Below are 15505 nucleotides of genomic sequence, written 5' to 3'. Positions count from 1 at the left end.
ATTTGTGATTTGCAGTACCCTTTGAAACCTCTACTTTGTTCTTAATAAGTTTCCTTTCATCTACAGCCTTTTCCCAGAATCAGAGAATGTTATAAATTAATTTGTATCAAAATCAGTGAATCACGTCCACAACATTCCCAACAACTAGTCACTGAGTTAACACTTCTGCTGATGGGGACTCACTCTCCAAGGCAATCCATTCCTTTCCTTTTTTAGACTACTGTGATTATTAAGAAAATTGTCCTTAGGTTGAATTGAAATTGACTTTCTTGATTAACAACAATTCATTAGATCTAGTCTTACTTTTTGGGTCCAAGAAGAAGGATAGTTCTAAAAAATATGAACTTCTGATACATTGCCCCCTAAGTTTTCTCTTTGACATGCTAACTTTAATTGATTATTGTGTGATAGGATTTTGAGGCCTCCCTTAATATACCAGTCATTTTGCACTGGATGCACTATAACTTATCAATTTAACCTCCTATAATATAGTGTCAGAACTATATGTAGTATTCTTTTTTTCTCAGCTGACGGTTTATTGTCATGAATGCAACCATATAAAAACATAAGTTATGAAAAACACAGTCACAGTGTCACCCCTGGGCTCCTCACTCACCCATGGGAGGGAGCAGGGCGTGGGAGTGGGGGTGGAGGACAGAGTACGGGGAAGGGGCTGGGGCCCCTGGGGTGAGGGCAGGCTCCTGGGGTGGAGTGGGCCCAGCCGGCTTGGGCAGGGGCCCATGGGAACGGCCCAGGGCCGGCTCGGCGCATCTGGTAGTCAGTGGAGCAGGAGAGCTCACACAATTGCCCTTTGAAGTTCAGGTCGATGGTGAAGTCGAGGTCTCGATTGTTCTTGGCGTTGGGCCGCATGCCAATAGTGCCAAAGATCTCCTCGCCCGTCTTCACGGTGAGGTAATCCTCCATGTAGAAGACAGTTTGCTTCCAGTGTGTGTAAAGGGACTCGGGGCTTGTGGAGAAGCCCGTGTGCTTGTGGCACCGGGTGAACCCAATGTTGAAGTAGGCGACCAGGGCATGGACATAGTCATTCCTCTTCACTTGCAGACAGAAAGGGGAGGTGAAGGTAAGGTCATCCACGCACACTGTGTAGATGTCCACCTCTTTGATGAGGCAAGTGTTGGTCACCAGCTGCTTGGGGTCCACCACGTCCACGAGAGGCTCCTTGATGGCTACGTCCTTGATACACGACATATCAAAGCCGTAGCTGTTCTCCCACCAGTGAATCTTGTAGTCCTTGTATTGCCGGTCCTCAATGGCAGTCAAATACAGTGTGGCCTGGTCAGGGAAGATGAGCCCATCAGGGGCCAGCCACTTGTCCCGGGCATGGAGGACAGTGTTGAGCATAGATTCGTAGAAGAGGCAGTATCCCATCCACTCGCTGATGATCACATCTACCTTATCCACAGGGAGCTCCACCTCCTCCACCTTCCCTTTAATGATGGTCACCACGTGGTCAAGCTTGTTGGCCTTGACAATCTTGATGGCGTAGTTGGAGATGCTGGAGCACTCGATCCTGATGACCTTCCGGGTCCCGGCCTTGGCAACAAACATGTAGAGGATGCCAGTGCCCGAGCCCACGTCCAGCACCACTTTGTCTTTGAACAGGTGCCGGTTATGGAACATGGAATTACGGTAAGTGAGGGTCGGCACCTCGACCTTGAGCATCTCCTCGTGGATGCCAAAGTGGGCATAGGAGTCGAAATAATAATCCTTGGACGTCATATCTTCCACATTGGGCTTCTCGCTGCTCTTGGGCTGTGCGCAGGACACCTCCATGATGCAGTTCGTGGCCTCGGCTGCTGCTGCCATCTTCTCTCCCCTCACTCTCCCCCCGAGAACTATATGTAGTATTCTGGATCTGATCTGACTATAGCACAGTAGGACTATTATCATCCCATACCAAAACATTATACTTTTATAAATGTAGTCCAAGTATAAATTAGATTTTTGACTGTCACATCAAACTGTTGGTTCATATTAAGTTTATGGTACAGTAGAATCTCAAGATCTTTTTCACATTTATTACTTTGAAGCCATTCAGTAGGTTTTTGCTACTATAAAAAGGACTACTATAATATTATGGAACCTATGAGTCTTTTCTTTCTATTTTATAAAATCTCTCTGGAATATGAATCTACTAGTGTTATTGTAGGGTCAGAGTAAGCACAGTTTAGGGACTTTTCAGAATCAGTATATCAATTCAGAGCTTCAGCGCTTCCAACAATCATCATTTTGCTGTTTTGTCATCATTGTCAATATAAGAAGTAAGAGATGGAACCTTAGGATTGTCTAGGTCTGAGAGGGGTACACTGAAGATCCCCACTATTATAATTTTACTTTTTATTACTCTCTGCAATTCTGTTGATTTTGCCTTAGATAGTTAGATGATTTGCTATTCAGAGCATATATATTGAGTATCCATATTCATTAATTGTTTACCATGCCTTTAAATATACCATAGTTTCTCTGTTTTAATTCTTTAAATCAAGTCTGGTTTTTAAAATTATTTTTCTGAGCTCATGATGGCGATCTCTGCTTTTTTTAGTTTATCTGAAGCATAAAAGATTTTGCTTTAATCTCTTATTTTTACTCTTTACTATTCTTGCTCATTTAGGTAAAATATCATTGGATTCTGTTTCCTAATTGATTCTGCTACTCCAATTTTATAAGTCAATTCATCTCATTCACATTAACAGTTATGATGATTCATTTTCTATTCATCTCCATCATATGCCTTTATATTTTCCCCTCTTTTTGTCCTCTTTCTTTCTTGAGAAGATGGTGTTAAAGAGGGAGTAAGTTCAACACTAATGAAATATTGGATGTAATTTAATTCCTTTCCATTAATTTTCTTCTTTTCCCCTCACCCAAGCTACCATTATAGGTTGTTACTCTTTATTTCCTTCTTTTTATGCACTTTTAAAATACTCAGTCCTTCAAAGATGAGGTTTATTTTGTTCATGACTAATCTTTCCCTGAATGGATCTTTTTTTCCTAATCTTCTTTTCCCCTTTACTTCTCCTCACCTGCTTCCCTATTAAGTTCAATGTATTTGCATTCCAAACTCTATATTTGGGCACATGCTTGTGCATGTGCACTCAGTCTCATTTATCTGGTTCAGATAAAAGAAAGTTTCATGTATAACCTACTCACTCATCCTTTCCCCCATGTTTATATAATTGTATGTAATTGGATTCAATGAGGTAGTAAGTTTCACCACTACCCTCTCTCTTTTTTCCCCTACTGTATTCCCTTCCCCTTCCCCTTTCTTTTTTCTCTGAAGGTCATTAAAACATACAAATCTGCTTCTGAAGCTTGTCATCTTTATTATCTTGGTTATCAGAAAGGACATTTGTTTTTTCTCTCCTTATTAGAATGCAAACACTTTATCATTGTATTCTGCCTTCCAATTGCTCAAATGTATTTATTTTTCTATGTTTCTCTTGTCTTCTCCTCAACTACAGTATTCTTTATCAGGAATACTTGGGAGTCCTCTATTTCATTTTTTCTCCTGTAAGATAATAACTCAGAGTAGGTTATTCTTGCTCGTAAACCTTTATCCTTTGCTTTCTGGATATCATATTCTCCTCTCCTCTGCTAGGTAATAATTATAGCTGCTGCATTTTGTGTGATCCTGATTAAGGATCCTTGGTAGTTGAAGTTTTCTTTCTGCCTACTTAAAGTAATTTTGTCTTTGATCTATATTCATGCTCTAGATTCTATCTATGATATTTCTTATAGTTTACATTTTGGGATTATTGACTTCCAGGCTCTAGCTCTGTAGGCTTCTGATCTGTTTTAGGGTCAAAGCCACAAAGCTGCAAGCTTTGGGCTTGCTTGGTTAGACCTTAGTCCAGACTCATATCTCTTTGCCCTGGCACACACAACGGCAGGCTTCAAGCTTCACTGTTCACCCCTGTTCCATTTTCTGTAAGGCTTTCATAAATAGTTCTCTCAGGATTGCTTTATCTGGCAGGACTCACTTCCCTGAAGCCCTCAGGATTCTGGCCATCTCTTTATGTGGACCTCTGCTAGCAAAATGCACTTACTGTCATTTCCCCTTGAGTTTCTCAGTTACTTCTTGGTCCTCTATATCCTTGTTGGAGTACTTGTGAGAGAACTGGACAATTTTGTGGAAGGGTTCAATTGTTTTGAAGTAAAACCAGAAATTTTGAGGAAAAAAGTACTTGACTTTTAATTTCATATTGTTTGAAAGATGTGTTGTGGATTTTATTTGAAACCAAAATTGAGATTTAAAAACTTCTCATAGATCACCACTGGACAGAGACTATGGTTAGAGCCATTCAATAATCATCCTTTTATTTTTTTCCTCCCAAAACGAATCTAGGTGAATTCACATTCCTAAAATGTTATGTTTGAGATTTGGTCAGGAGATCCTAACATTTGGGTCCTTAAGCTGATGAGATCACTTAAGGAATACCAAGTCTTTTTGGCTGTACTCATTTTATATATTCACTGAAGAAAAACAGGATATATTTCCACCTAAGATGATGCACCTACCTCACAGAATTGTAAGGGCCATGTGAGTAAATGTGCATAAGGTAAAATCTTGTATTATAAATGTAAAGGAGGCCTGTGATGATATCTGGTGACAGAAGTTATTGAATTAGCTTGGTATGAGAAAATATGCTTTGAAAGTTTTGGTTAGTTGTTCTCTTAACCAGTATTTATTGAGTACTTACTATGTGCCAGGGACTGTGTTGGAGATAAAGAGGCAAAAACAACACCTTCCCTTAAGTAGCTTATGTTCTGATGAAGGAGACATGTAAATACATACAAGGTATAGACAAGATATCTGTAGAGTAGATGGATGGCAATCCGAGAGGGGAAGGCACTTGTAGCTGGCAGGATCAAGAATGGTTCCTTCCAAAGGAGGTTGTGAGTAGAATTTTGAGAGAAACTGAAGAAATTAAGAGACAGAAATAAGGAAAGAGGATATTACAGGCATAGGCCAGTTTAAAGACTTGGAGACAAGATGGAGTACTGTGTTTGAAGTAGGCCACTGTAGCTGGTTTATAGAATGTGTTGAGGGGGAGTAAAATGTAAGAAGACTGGAAAGGTATGAAGGCACCAGTTTATGGAAGGCTTTCATATTTGATCATGGAGGAATAAGGAGTTAATGGAGTTTGTTAATTGGGGTTAGGAGTAATGATATGGGCAGACCTAGGCTTTAGGTAAACTCCTTTGGAAGCCAAGTGGAGGATGAATTAAAGTTTATAGACACTCAGGTCAGGGAAACCAATTAAAAGGCTATTGTAATAGTTCAAATGAGAGGAGTTGGAAGCCTGGATTAGGGCAGTGTCTGGGTAAGCAGAGTTAAAGAGACATATATGACAGATATTACAAGATTTCATAATAGATATGATACATGGAGTTGAATGCAAGTGAACAGTTGAGGATGACACTAAGGTTGCGTTGTTAGGCAACTGGAAATATGGTGGCTGCCTCAAAAGTAATGAGGTATTTGGGAAAAGAGGTTAGTTTTGGGGAAAAGATATTGAATTCTGATTTGTACATATTGAGTTTGAGATAGGTATGAAATGTGGTTCCAGATGTCAAAAGCAGTTGGTGCTGCTTTTGTGGGACTCTAATTTAGAGACACTTGGGATCAATATTCTGGAAATCATTTGCATAGAGTGCCATGGGAGTCAATGACATCACTAAGTGAGAAAGTATGGAATGAAAAGAGAGGCCTAGAACAAAGCATTGGGATACACCCACAATCAGTAGGAGTGACCTGGATGGGGATCTAGCAAAAGAGAATGAGAAAGAGTAATCAGTCAGGAAGAGAACCTGGAGAGATCAGTGTCACAGAAACCCAGGGAGGAGAATATCCAGAATGATTTCTGTAGGGTCAATTATACTCTTCAGAGAGGTCAAGGAGAATTGAAACTGAGAAAAGACCATTAGATTTGGTAATTAAAATATCATTGATAACTTTGGAGAGAGGAGTTTCAGTTGAATGATTAGGTTGTAGAATGATTAGAAGAAAATGAGAGGGTAAAAGCCCTAAATGTAGATGGTTTATAAAGGACTTTAGTTTTGAAGAGGAGATATATAGTAAGTGGGGGTGGTAGGATCAAGGGTTGTTTTTTTGTTTTTGTTTTTTTTTATAATTTATTTATTTATTTAAGTTTTCAACTTTTCTTTAGATAAGGGTTGTTTTTTTAAGGATGAGAAGACATAGGAATGTTAGTAGGTGGTAGAGAAGGAGTCAGTAGATTGAGAGATAATCAAGTTAGTGAGAGTAGATTTACTAGAGGACCAATGGTACATATTGAGGGATTTGCATTGGCAAGGAGAAAGGATAAGTAAAAGGAGATAGAGGGGGAGGATGCTTGAGTGATGTGAGATGATGAGGAAGGGATAAGATGGAGCTTTCTGAGGGTAGTCTCATTTTATTCTATTTATTTATTTTTTGGTAAAGTGTGTGGTGACTTTTTCAACTGAGAGGATTGGGGAAGGATGCGATGGAAAACTTAAGGAGAGACAGAAGATTTGGAACAACTGCTATTGAGAATGGAATATCAAATTGATTAGGGAGGGTATAGATAAGGAAGGAGAGTGTGGTTAGTGGAGTGATGCCTTGGAAAACAACTGAAGGGTAGGGAGAATGAACATCATGGTGCGAGTGAAGAACAAGGATAGGGGTTTTAGTACATAGGGGAAAATAGAATGATTGCAGATTATGATCAGATAATGGAAATTTGGGTTTCATGGTCATGGAGGTGGATTATTTGTAGGTGATAACAAGATCAAAAGTTATGGACACCCAAATGTGTAGCTGAGATGAATGAGAGGAATAGGTCATAGAAACTGAGTAGACTAGGGAACTGGAAAGGTTGGTATATAAGAGGCTTAATATATATGTTGAAGTCCCCTGATAGGAGGGCAGAAGTTGGGGTAGAGAAAAGAGATTGTAAGTTAAGTAAAGAATTCATTCATTCAGGAAGGAGAGTATCCTAGGTGTTTATAGATAATAGCCATCAGGATGTGGATTGAGTAGTAAATTTGGGTAATGTGACCTTTAAAGGTAGAATTGTTGATTGATTTTGGTAAAAGAAGAGTTTGGAAGTGGTAATCAGGCACCCTGACCTCCCTCCCTCAACCAGAGAATTGGGAGGTATAGAAAATATCACCAGATCTGGAAAGGTTGTGAAAGGAAACAGTATAGTAAGGGAGGAGGGCTAGGTTTCAGTAAGTTCCCAGAGATGAAAGAATGAGAAAGGAAGAGACTAAAGATGAAATGAAGTGTCTTAATTATGGAGCAAGTGTTTCATAAGGAATATTGTATACAGGTGGAACTGGAGTAGGACATTGGGAGAAGGGCATGGGGATGCAGTGGATGGGAGTCAGGGATCAGGCAGTTGGTTATGGAGAGCAATATACAATGGCAAATATGAGTCCAGAATCAGGGAAAGTTGGAGATGAGAATGTGCTAACCACTGAGGAAAAGGAAGGGAAGGGAATAAGGATTTATATAATACCTACTGTGTGTCAGGTACTATGCTAATCGCTTTTTTTTTTGTTTTGTTTCATTTTGTTTTGTTTCGTTTGTTTGTTTTGCGGGGCAATGAGGGTTAAGTGACTAGCCCAAGGTCACACAGCTAGTAAGTGTCAAGTGTCTGAGGCAGGATTTGAACTCAGGTCCTCCTGAATCCAGGGCAGGTGCTTTATCCACTGCGCCACCTAGCTGCCCCACTAAGCACTTTTACAAATGAATCTAGACACAGTATCAGTGATTGGAGAGAGGTGTATTGAAAGAGGTATATGATTACACCTCCCTCAAAGTCCAATCTTGTGGAAAGGTGATGGTGATATTATGTCCTAGGAGGCCCTGGGAAGTTCATCTCTCAACAGGAAGGAACATGAAGAGGTATGGGAGTCTGGTCAGGAGATTAGGGCTGATCTTGAAGTGGATAGTCTTGTTCTTGGGCAGAAGACATTGAAAAAGGCTCTGGATCAGGATTAAGGAAGCTAGTAGGCAGCTGGTAGGGGTTTGGTCCTGGGGCAGCCTAGTGCTGGAGGGAATATGGTTGATAGTTTTGTTCCATGCCTGCAAAGGCTGTGGAGCAGGGTTAAAGGAAGAAGGAAGGTGGGGTTATTTTTATTTCTGTACTGAATCACATTCCTTTGGAATTGATCTTTCTTGCCAATTTATATGCATTAGTGAACTGGATCAGAAATACTCAATCCATACGTGTTATAAAAAAATAGCTCTAGTTATGAATATTTCACTGAGAGTAAAGGTAGTGGAAAATGGGAGCTTATCTTATTTCTTACAAATGAAAAGGACTCTCAGGGACTTGCTTTTTATTTTACTCAGGGATGAAACTCTGGGAAACAATTTCTTATTTAAATATAGGGATTTTTAAATGTAGCTCTTAAATCTTCTCAGGTTCATTTGTCTTGTAGATTAGTTTCCTCCATATGTTTACTGTCAGCTAACAGATTAGAATTGATGAGCTGTGTGGAAATGTTTTGTCATGTTGTAATTCTTACTTTTTGACAACTGTTGTTTGATTTAACTTGAACTCCTCCAAATACAAGATGAGATGGCTATTTGCTGTTATACTTCTGTTCCATTTGTCCATGACACATGGGCAGTGGAGGAGCATTTTGAGTAATATGGAAGATTGTGAATATTGAAGATTATGTTAAACTAAGTTCATGGGAGATTTCAACCCAATTCACTTTGACTTATCATAGTGTGTTGAATTTTATCTCATTTAATATATGAGTTCATTAAATTTTATTTAGCTCTCTGATGTTAAAAGTAATTAGCATATCTCTATTCAAATCCATAAAGCATTTCTTAGGAGATACACACACATGTACAGTTTGTGGTTGTTTGGTCATTTCAGTCATGTCTGATGCTTTTTGACCTCATTTGAGGATTTTATGGCAAAAATACTGGAATGATTTGCCATTTCCTTCTCCAGCTCATTTTATATTTAAGTAATCTGACGCAAACAGGGTTAAGCGACTTGCTTTGGGTGACATAGCTAGTAAGTGTCTAAGGATGGATTTGAATTCAGGTCTATCTACTGTACTACCTAGCTGCCCTCATGTATACATATATATCTGTATAAACCCTATTATTTCCTTGGTATGGAATATCTACGTGTGTGTGTATATATATATATATATATATGCATGTATATATATATATGCATGTATATATATATATATGCATGTATATGTATGAGAGGCAACTAGATGACAGAATGGATAAAGTATTTGACTTGGATTCAGTAAAAAACTGGGTTCAAATCCTGCCCAAGTCATTTACTAGGTTAGTGAGCCCAGGCAAGTTACTTAACTTCTATCAGTTTGTTTCCTCATCCATAAAATGGGGATATTAACAGCATCGAACTCACTGGGTTGTTGTGTAACTTAAAAGAGATAATATATGTAAGGTGCTTTTCAAGCCTTAAAATATTATATAAATATCATCCATTATTACTATTATACATATTTTAAAGATTCATACCCCTTATGCCCAATTAATGTAATTTGCAAAATGGTCTAAGCCCTGGTACCTTTATCAAGTAAGCACACTTTTAGTTAGAATCAATCAATGGAATGTTTAAACTATGTGTGAACAAAACATAGGCATCTTTATTGAATGAATGAATCAATATAAGGCATAAATGGTGTTTATACAATTCTATATAACCACTTTGGGAGAGTGAAGTGCTTGGAGCCTTTGGATGAAATCATTTGATGAGGGGCAGCTAGGTGGTGCAGTGGATAGAGCACTGGTCCTGGATTCAGGAGTACCTGAGTTCAAATCCGGCCTCAGACACTTAACACTTACTAGCTGTGTGACCCTGGGCAAGTCACTTAACCCCAATTGCCTCACTAAAAAAAAAAAAAAAAAAAAAAAAAGAAAGAAATCATTTGATGAAATGTAGTGGGAATAGTTGAAGAGAATCAGTCATACTCTGTGGAACAGAGACAAAATCACAAGTTAATTTGGAACCGAGCATTCTAATAACAGATCAGCCTATGAGTGGAGTGACTCAAAAAAACCTTATAGGGAATTGTTTGGGAGTGGAGAGGAAAGAGAGAGAACCAGAGGATGACCTTGTGAACTTTAAAAAGTCCTAAGAATTGGACTGGCCATTGGTGTCAGTAGCAGTTTTTTACTAGAATAGCAGTGACTGATGACAATGTCTGCATTGGGAGCCATGGACAAACTAGATAAATGGAAGACAGATAGCCTTAGGACTTCATAAAGGCACCAACACTTGAAGCTCACACACATACGTGGCAAAGGGGTAACTCAGAGCTCCTGATTATGTATGTAGAAGTCCCATTCTTCCTTAATGGAGACTGCACGGAGTTTCCTTTAGGTAGACTTGTCTGAGACATTTGGGTTTATCAAACACTGGGTTACTGTGCTTATTTACTTCTATATCATGTACCTAACCTACTTCACTGATAAACCTCTCTATTTCTTACCCAGTCCCAAATTATTTTGATCATTACAGATTCATAATATACTTTGAGATTTAGCACTGCTAGTTCCCTTTCTATTTCTTCCCGTCAATTCCTTTGACTTTTTGTTCCTCTAGATGAATTATTATTTTTTTTAGCCCTACAAAGTATTTCTTTTGAAATTTGATATGGTACTAATTTGGTATGTACTCATGGTACTAATTCGATATGGTACTAAATGAATTAATTTAGATACTATTGTCTTTTTTATTATTTTGACTTAGTCTACCCATGAACAAGTAATATTTCTCCAATTATTTAGATGCATCTTTATTTGTATGAAGAGTGTTTTGTAATTGTGTTCATATAGTTCCTGTGTGTTGCTTGGTAGGTAGTATCCCAGATATTTTATACTTTATGTATTTATTTTAAATGAAATTTCTCTTTCTACCTCTGTCGGGTTTTGTTGGTAATATACAGAAATGCTGATAATTTTTGTGGGTTTATTTTATATCCTCAACTTTTTAATAGTTTTCATTTCAACTATTTTTTTAGTTGACTCTCTAGGGTTTTTCTAAGCAAACCATTATATTTGCAAAGAATAATTTTGTTTCCTCATTGCCTATGCTTATTCTTCAATATCCTTTTCTTGTCTTATTGCTATGTCAGTATTTCTATAACAATACTGAACAGTAATGGTGATAATGGATAGCCTTGTTTCACCTCTGATCTTACTGGAAAGGCTTATAACTAATCTATGTTACACATAGATTACACTTTTGGTTTAAGTCATAGACTAATCATTTTAAGAAAAGCTCTGTTTATTCCTGTGCTTTCTAGTGTCTTGAATAGGAATGGGTTTTGTATTTTGTTAAATGCTTTTTTCTGCATCTAGTGAGAGAGTCATATGTGTGTATGTGTCTCTGTGTGTGTATGTATACACAGAGAGAATCATGTGTGTATGTATGTGTATGTACATATATATATATATATTTGTTGTTCATGTGGTCAACTATATTTATAGTCTTCCTAATATTGAACTAACGCAAAAAGCTTTTTAATAGTGAATTACCTTTGCCTAGCTAATTGATATTGAATGAGGAGCATACCATTGGAGACCCATGAGTAATGTTGGGAGACCCCAATACTTCAGGGTTACCCCTAGAACCCTGAGGGGAGAGGTTGTCAACTGTTCTTTGGAGACCCATTTTACCAATGCAAATGGTGATGTAAAATGCAGCCTAGAAACACATTACACACACACACACACACACACACACACACACACACACGCACACACACATACACACACACATGATTGGGATAGGTACTGGACCTGTGATTTAATCTTCTGGGGTATCCTCTTCATTTTGTTTGGTTTTGACTCCATGAATATCATGTTCCCTGGTAACTCTGCTCCATTGCTTTTCAGTTTATTTTTGAGGTTATAAACTACTTGAGAGCAGGGACTGTCTTTCTTTTCCTTATTTTGTCTGCAGCTCTTAACCCAGTATCTGGTATACAATAGGTACTTAATAAGTGTTTATTGACTTTTGACTATCTCCCAGATTATAAAACACTTTGCCAATGCAAGTTGACACAAATTTTATTTTATTTTATTTTTTGCCACTTATAGTATGAGAATTGCCTAGAACACTGGGAGGTTAAGTGAGTTGTCCAAGGTCATATAGCCAGTAACATGGTAGAGATCAGACTTAAAGCTGGGTCTTTCTGTTCTTGAAGGCCAACTTTCTATTCACTACCCCAGCTGCTTTTCATATACATGACACACATGATACATATATATATATGTATGTGTGTATACATACATACATACATACATACACACATACATACATACATACACACACACACATTGATATCTCACACCAAAGAAATTACAGGGTTTGGACTTTAGTGACATACATATTGAGTATTTAAATATGTCAAGGTGTCAAGAACACTGATTTTCTTAGGGTCACATAGTATCACAGGCTCATAGATTTAGAGTTGGAAGGAAAATTATAGGTCATTGAGTCACACCAATTCATTTTACAGATGAGGCAACTGAGGCATAGGTATGTTGTGACTTTCCTAATGTTATGTAGTTAGTAGGTATAAGAGGCAGGATTTGGACTGAGGTCTTTCTGATTGCAAGTTTAGTCTTCTATATGCTATTTCATATTTCACTAATGAAACTTTTTTCCTTCCAGATTATAACCTACTAATAATTAATAGTTTTAGAGAATTGCCTGAGGTTCAGAGAGATTGACCTTACCCAAGGTCGCATAGCTATCAAGTGTCAGAACTGGGATTTGAATCCAGGTCTTCCTTAAGGTTTATTAGTTCCACTGGGGAGTTCGTACCATCCTTTTGGAAGATATGAAAAGATCCAACTGCTCCTTTCAAATATTGCACTTTACCCATTTTGGGGGTATAGCTCATGCCATCATTGTGAAATATTTTTATTAGGGCAATGTTGGTCAGTCAGCTGAATGAGCTCCTGGTTATGGTCCCAGCAGAATAGAGAAAATGCATGGATGAGATTTCCCTTAGGTCAAATTGACTACTTGAATGTTACAAGCACAGCAGTAGTAGAATGTATGGGGTGAATGCTGAGTAGGAGAAGGGAAGGCTAAATGACCTCTGAGCTCCCTTCCATTTTCAAATCTATTCTTTGTATGTTTTTTAAAAGAGTTCCGTGTATATTAAGTATATTAGCAACAATTACAGTTATTCCAGCAGCCATGTTATAAATTGTTAAAAATGCCACACATACATAGATCAAAGTTGCTAGAACCTGATGAAAAGAACAGAGAGAAGCTATTTCAATTAAAGTGGAACATACAACGATCACCTTTCACATTCCATTTTATTCCATGGTATGAATAAATGTTAAGAAGTTAACATGGGGAAAACCTTGTGTTTTTCTGTTGTTTAGTGCCCATATTTATAGCCAGCCTGGTGTTTCATCTTATGCATAACCCAAAATAAAACCTGTTAATAATGTTCATGAGAAGAACTTGAACCTTTCAGAGCTTCTGATCCATTATAATGCAGATCCATTATAAACCTGAGTGTAGTGGAAGCGTTAGTGGAGTAAAGATATGTTTAGTAGAGTTCTGATACATTACGACTTACTAAAAGGAAGGATGGTGGTGGTGGGGTCAGGGACAACGGCCAACTTGGAAGGCTGACATAGTTCAACTCACTAGTTTTTTGAGGTTTAACTATAAGGTGGCATGTCCAACTCCCAACTTGCTCCTGTCCAACAACAACAACAACAAAAGCTCTGGCACTAGGTTTATGTCATGCTCACCCTGGAAGCTATGTAAACATAACCTTCTGGGAGGTAGTCCCAAGTTTTCTATTGTTCTCAGAGAGGGAGCAACCTGAGCTCTGCTTGTCTCTGTGGGGCAGGACGGACTCTATCTCAGGGGTATGTGGATTTGTGGATCTACCCACTTCCACCTCTGGTCAATCCTGTCTTCTCTGTGAAGTCAATATATTTCAGTGACTACTAGTGATGTGACTGTGGCATGATGGAGTGCACTCTCTTTAGATTGTGGACTCCTTGAGAGTAGGAACTGTCTTTTGCCTCTTTTTTGGATCCCCAGGGGTTAGCACAGTACCTAGAACATAGTAGGTTTTTACTAAATGCTAATTTACTGATGGATTCTCAAGAGAAGCACACAAGCATCCTTCACTATATACAGTTCTTTTATAATGATTGGCACATAGTAGGCTCTTACTAAATGCTTATTTATTACCTTATTGACTCTTAACAGGAGTACAGAAGCATCCTTTACTGTGCTTTTACTTGTAGTATGGAATTGCTAAACAAAACAAAAAAACAAGGCACAAAATGCCTTCTGAACAGTTGCACACCTTTCACTCTCCTATAAACCAGGATCCTACCTATAGTTTCAGGACTGATCCAAACCCAGAGTTCAGGGACATTCAGACTTGGAGCTTGTTTTGTTCTTTGAGTTTGTCCCATTGTGAGCAGGCAGAAGAGCATCCATGGTATACTCCCATATGCTTTTGGGAGGGCTTGTCTTTGGATGAAAACTCACAAACTCTGGTCCTAGGACTCATGGCCTTTCAGCCTGGGGTACAAAATTCAGGATCCAGTGTGAGCCAGAACTCACAAAGGCAGATTTGCCTGTCCTGTTGTTCTCAGGGTCTTGGATGGCTCACTGCAGAGATGGATAAGTGGATCCAGCAGCCAACCTCAACTAGAAACAGTGCCACCATCCCAGCCTGGCATCCCTCTAACCTCCCACTGACAATACTGGCTACCAATTTCATTGCCACTTCCTATAACAGTTTTCTTTCTCCTTAGTCTGAAACTTTATTGCTCTACAAGATGGAGAAAGAGCAGCTACAGAGTCAGGGGTGTCATAGCAATTTAAGTTAAGGGATTTGGAGAGGTTCTGAGTTCTAATTATTATTAAAAATTGTATTTTTTCCAATTACATATAAAGATAATTTTCAAAATCTGTTTTTGTAAGATTTTGAGTTCCAAATTTTTCTCCCTCCCTCCCTTTTCTCCCCGCTCCCAAAGCCAGCAAGCAATCTGATGTAGTTTATACATTACAGTCATGTTAAACATATTTCCACATTCATCATGTTGTGAGAGAAGAATCAGAACAAAAGGGAAAAAAAACACAAGAAAGAAGAAACAAAGAACAACAACAACAAAAGTGAAAATATTATGCTTAAATCTGCATTCAGACGCCATAGTTCTTTTTCTGAATGTGGAGAGTATTTTCCATCAGGAGTTCTAATTATGACTCTGCAGCTTACTACCCATTCCCAGAACCTAGTACAGCACCTGGAGCATAGTAGGTACTTAATAAATTATTGATTACAAATTATAATAAATCACTCAGAATAAATCACTTGATATATACCTGTTAGAGGAAGAGTGAAGAAAACCTTTTTTTTTTCTTCCCCCCCACCCCGACCCAAGGAAATGAGGGTTAAGTGACTTGCCCAGGATCACACAGCTTATAAGTGT

The 15505-nt window shown here is 38.4% G+C and overlaps 1 protein-coding gene across 1 annotated transcript; it reads right to left on the bottom strand.

Annotated features, from left to right (window-relative positions):
• Positions 1–612: 612 nt before the first annotated feature.
• Positions 613–1911, bottom strand: LOC122747215 (protein arginine N-methyltransferase 1-like). The gene has a single exon (XM_043993379.1). It carries the CDS (start codon positions 1909–1911, stop codon positions 613–615), a length of 1299 nt encoding a protein of 432 aa, XP_043849314.1.
• Positions 1912–15505: the final 13594 nt, after the last annotated feature.

Source organism: Dromiciops gliroides, chromosome 3 (genome assembly GCF_019393635.1).
Source record: "Dromiciops gliroides isolate mDroGli1 chromosome 3, mDroGli1.pri, whole genome shotgun sequence".
Classification (NCBI taxonomy): Eukaryota; Metazoa; Chordata; class Mammalia; order Microbiotheria; family Microbiotheriidae; genus Dromiciops; species Dromiciops gliroides.
Note: the sequence above shows the minus strand (reverse complement) of the source record. Positions and strands in the feature narration are given on the sequence as shown.

Excerpts from the sequence above, each read along its gene's own strand:
- LOC122747215 (XM_043993379.1), bottom strand. The coding sequence starts at position 1,911 with ATGATAATAGTCCTACTGTGCTATAGTCAGATCAGATCCAGAATACTA.